At 44.7% G+C, this 4,775-nt stretch overlaps 1 protein-coding gene across 1 annotated transcript; it reads right to left on the bottom strand.

Annotated features, from left to right (window-relative positions):
* Window positions 1-1,296: 1,296 nt before the first annotated feature.
* On the bottom strand, window positions 1,297-4,505 carry dmrta2 (DMRT-like family A2). The gene is made up of 2 exons (XM_032526642.1): window positions 3,608-4,505; window positions 1,297-3,020 (listed from the first exon to the last, which is right to left on the bottom strand). Exons 1-2 carry the CDS (start codon window positions 4,074-4,076, stop codon window positions 2,131-2,133), a joined length of 1,359 nt encoding a protein of 452 aa, XP_032382533.1. The 5' UTR covers window positions 4,077-4,505; the 3' UTR covers window positions 1,297-2,130.
* Between the last annotated feature and the right edge of the window lie 270 nt (window positions 4,506-4,775).

Raw genomic sequence — 4,775 nt, 5'->3', positions numbered from 1 at the left:
GCATCTCTGCTTCTACCTCAACCAATCTGTGTTCAACATTTATTTGGGGCTGGAATGAAAACGTACTTGGACAAACGGCTTGGTACTGACATTGGTTGACCTGCAGGTGGCGCCACTGCCTTTTGGATATGGGGAGATTTCTCCAGAGGCGGTGAAAGAGTGGGCGGAGAAAGGGTTGTCGTCTCTATAACGAGCGGCAATACGGTCGTGTCCACTGAGACATCATTATTAACAGAATAATGTTATTTTAATGTTTTTAACGGGAGAAGAATTGATACAGGAGTTAGGTTCCCCCCAAAACAACTGTTTAGATGGGTTTCTTCCCATCGCCTTGCATGGTTCAAATATTTCCTTATATCACACAGTTATTCACATTTCAACATTTTAGATCTGATTAGAAAATAAATTGAGCATTACTTTTAAACTGAAAATAAGATAATTCCTTCACCTGTCTAATTGTCTTACACTGAAATGAATGAGCTCAAACTTTACACCGTATTAGGCCTTTACTTTACGGTTTTGTTCTCGAGTGTCACTGAGCTTCTGGTGGCTATTGTAATTGCTTTGTGAGTAGGCTATTTTATCTAATCTAGTTATTAAGAGATAGTCTAATCTAGCAATATTATTAATTGGTACAAACCCAAAAAGGCCTTCGGATGTCCATCAGCTCAAACTGAAGGAGTAACAATGTTTTACTACTCCTTCACAGCCACTCTTGTCAGCGTCAGTACTTACAACTGCTAATCGGTTATAATCTGTATGCATACTGTATAGAACCTCGTGCATGTTACTAAAGAGGAAGAAGAATACAAACGTATTGTCACTAAATGATTGGTTTTCTATTCCGGAGCCAACATGTCTTTTATGAAATGTATAGGCGCCCAAATAATCACACGTTATGCTTCAGGATTCCTCCGTGCTGTTGACACTTTGTTAAAAAAAAAACGTATGTTTTATGTTCATATGTAGGCTATTATGTTTTTATTGAGATTCTGTAGAATCCAGATTACTTCTATTTAGCAAGAGCAGACATAAACACCACTGCAGTCAGTAAAGAAATGTATGTGCAATTCTATCTATCTATCTACATTCTTCATCAGTAAACACCTGCCAGCAGACTTTTGTGGATCTGCTGTCAGAAACCAGAGTTTTACCCACCTGAGGCCAAAAAAATCTTACACATTTGGAAGGATTTTAGTTTATGTTTCTTGATGCATTATTCACAAATTAAAATGTGTTACACGTGGATAGTATATTCTATATCAATCTCAACACAAAATAATTCTACTTTTCCACTTTCGTTAAAATAACATTTATTTCCAGCATGTTCATACAATGTGACAGCACAGCTTGTAACATTTGAAGATGAACTGACTTGATCCAGCACTTTGTCACAAAAAAATTGAGCTGACTAGCTGATAAATGAAAGTCAAATATAGCATATTACCAATTGCAATATTTAATACAAGCAGTTGGAAATTAACTAAACAAATAAACGAGATAGGTGAAATAAGACAAGAAAAAAGGGGTGGCATTTACACATCATCAGTTCAACTTGTACATCAGGTAATAGGGTTAATATCCGTCATCTACATGTTATAATAACTTAATTTTGCCTCATTTAATATTCCGTTTGTGAGAGAAATGCATATTTAAAGTTTGATTTTAAACATCATATGTGAGAAATGCGATGGCTTTAAACAGGTCATAACTCTTACTTTACTTTAAATCCTGGAGAATTGACATATATAATGCAGTAATAAAAGCACGTGTATAGTTTCAGCCATTCGTGCTGGGCTTACTTTTTTACTTTCCCAGATGTGTTGTGATTTATTTTGGAATCTATAAATATCTTTTTAGCTTCACTCTATTGTATTGATCAACTTCATACCTGGGGAATGTCATCCAAACTTTCTTAGTCAAACATATAAAATTATTTTTGAAAATTACACATAAGTGAGTTTAGTTTTTTTTTTTTTTCTTTATCTCAGACCATTTGACTACAAGCGAGATAATCCTATTATCTACAGTAGCCTGTAGCCAAAACACATCACAGATTGTCGCCAGAACATTCAACACTTGTGGCTACAAATACAATGTCATGTTGTCTCTGTGGTCAGTCCACCAGCCTCACTGTTTTTCTGGCGTGTTGTTGACCAAGGGCCCGTACAGGCCGCTGGCATAGCCTTGTTCCTTGTGCAACATTGTCCTGTCCCTTATCAGGTCACTAAAGGCATAGTCTATCGGGGGTCTGAAGCCCAGGGTGGGCATCAACCCGGTGGTGGAGTAGGGCGTCATGAAAGCCAGTCCTCGGCTGTGCGCAGAGTAGGCCAGTCGGAGAGGATTCAGTCCCAGGTGGGTGCCCAAAGGATAGGTGCTGGGGTCGGCGCCGAAGTGCGGGGAGTTTGGCTGGAGAGGAGAAAATGCAGAGCGGTTACTGAGCGTCATGGTTCCGGGTAACAGGGGCCTTGTCGGGGCGGTTGTGGATGCGGAGGACGGCGGAGGCTGCTGTACGTTTTGGAGGACCCTCTCGGCCGTCCACGTCTCAGCTGTCCCGGCCTTGTTGGAGCTCTGAGCGCCGCTGTTGTTGAGGATCTGCTCGATGGCCTGCACCACGTCCTTACCGCAGCCTTGCAGGACGAGCTCCAGGACGCTCCGCTTGTGGCTGGGGAACACCCGGGTCAGGATGTCGATGGCGTTCATGTGCCGGGAGGCCGCAGAGGAAGGGGAGGGCTCCTGCTCGTCTTTGTCGGTCTCAGAGCCGGAATCAGAGGCAATGGAGCTGACGGAGCCAGGAGTTTCCCCTCCGTCTTTTAAAGGCTTGGAGACCGGCGAGCTGATGAAAGACTCGCTGTCTCCGTTCTCTGAACCCGAGCCTCCATGTCGGCCGTCTGGAGACGACATGCCCGGGGCCGAGTCATTTTCGGCAGACGCCGGTTTCCCCATGGCAGACTGCTGAGAGGTGGCGGATCCGGACAGCTGGCTCTTTGAAAACAGCTCATACTTCTGGAGACTTGACTCTGTTGACACAATCAGAACATCGCAGTGTGTTAGACGGGGGTCAAAAAACATCCCAACATGTGAATGTTACAGTAGGCTAGCATATTGGATGAGTAGACCTGATAGAAAGTCCTAACCAGTAAATTAAACAGCAACAGAGGTCAAGAGTCTAATCTAAATCACACAAAAAATAAAAGATGCAGCAGTTAGGGTTATGAAAAAGAAAAAAGTATTAAACAGTAGCCTGCTAGCGAACCCTTAAATGGCAACAGCTAATGAAGGCACCAATTAATAGTAGCATATTAGTAACATGTAGGCCTAGTAACATGCTAAAGCTATCTCGGTTACTAGTCAGTGTCTTAGCAAACAAATTACAAGGTCGCCAACACAGGCCATTCGAGTTTAATACAGACTAAATGATAATAATATTAAGCTGTAGGCCTATGCCTACTTTTGCCAAATTGAACGTAACTTCTTTGGACTATTAGGCCTTCAGTGTCACGGTGATTTCAGAACTGATTCCAGAGGTTTTTAGGCTTCACTGCTCTAATAAAAAATAACAACAACTGCTCTTTTTATCCTTAATGCTCAACGCTGCTCCACTCACCTGAGTTACTCTCGCTGTTGACAGAGGTAAAGACCTCGTAGTTTGGACGCGGTGGGATGATGCCGTTGGCGGCGGCCAGGGCCAGTCCCTCCGCCGTGCCGTAGAGCAGCTGCAGCTCCCGGGCTTCGTTCTCCTCCTGCGCCTGCTGCCGCCGCAGCGCCACCTGCGCCGCCATCACCCGCTGCCTCTCGGCGATCAACGTGCACTTGGCGCACATACAGTCCTTCCAGCGGCAGTAGCGCTTGTGACCCTTCAGTGCGGAAACCACGCCGTGGTTCCTGCAGCGGGCACACTTCGGGGTGCGCGGGTACTTGTCCGCGGCGCGCAGGATGAGCGGAGGGCCGCGCAGAAGGCTGCTGGCCATGGACACCGGGATGGAGGCGGCCGCTGCTGCTGCTGCCGCCGCGGCTGCTCCCGGGTGGACTTGAGAGGCAGAGGAGACTGCGGGGTGCTCCGGTCTCAGATCCATGCCCGTGTTCCTCACTGATGTAGCCTAACTGAACTAAAAGCTAGAAAACGGCTCTCTTTTGAACGATTTGTTTTAGTTATGCTAGTGTTGAGCCGTTCACATCTGCTCGGCGGTTCTCAGCATCTCTGGGCAACAGGTGAAGTAAACCATGTCTTTCTACTGATAAAAATATGAAACCGAAACTCTAAAGTACACTGTTCAAGGAGTCTGCAGAAGAAGCAAAAACATGTAGATATTGTCGAGTTAAAATCCGGAAAGAGCAGGAGCCTAGAGGAGAGATCATTCCTCCCCGACAGGAAGTTTAAACTGTCCAGGAGGAGCCGAGGTTGCTACTCGCCGCAGCCTGAGACACTAACTTCCTCCAGAGATCGTCAGTGGATACAGATCCCTCTCTCTCTCTCCTCTCTATTGTTGCTCCTACGTTTTCATTAGACAAATTTGACAACAATGTGGCGTCTGTCATTGGCCGAAGGGGGAAGGAGCAATCTGATTGGCTTGCCTCTTTTTTCAACTGTGTCTACCTGAGTTCTTATTCCAAATATCAAGTGTTAAGAATCTGAAGGGAGTTCCCGGAAAGCTAAAATCGATGATTTTATAGATTTAAAACAATAGCCTGGTTTTTTTCTTCTTCTTCCATTTAGTCATCTTTAACATTGGGCGGAATGCTGTCTAACAGGACACAGAAAAATGAATAATAGC

Source organism: Etheostoma spectabile, chromosome 9 (genome assembly GCF_008692095.1).
Source record: "Etheostoma spectabile isolate EspeVRDwgs_2016 chromosome 9, UIUC_Espe_1.0, whole genome shotgun sequence".
In the NCBI taxonomy this organism is placed as follows: Eukaryota; Metazoa; Chordata; class Actinopteri; order Perciformes; family Percidae; genus Etheostoma; species Etheostoma spectabile.
This window is presented reverse-complemented; position numbering and strand designations above follow the sequence as displayed.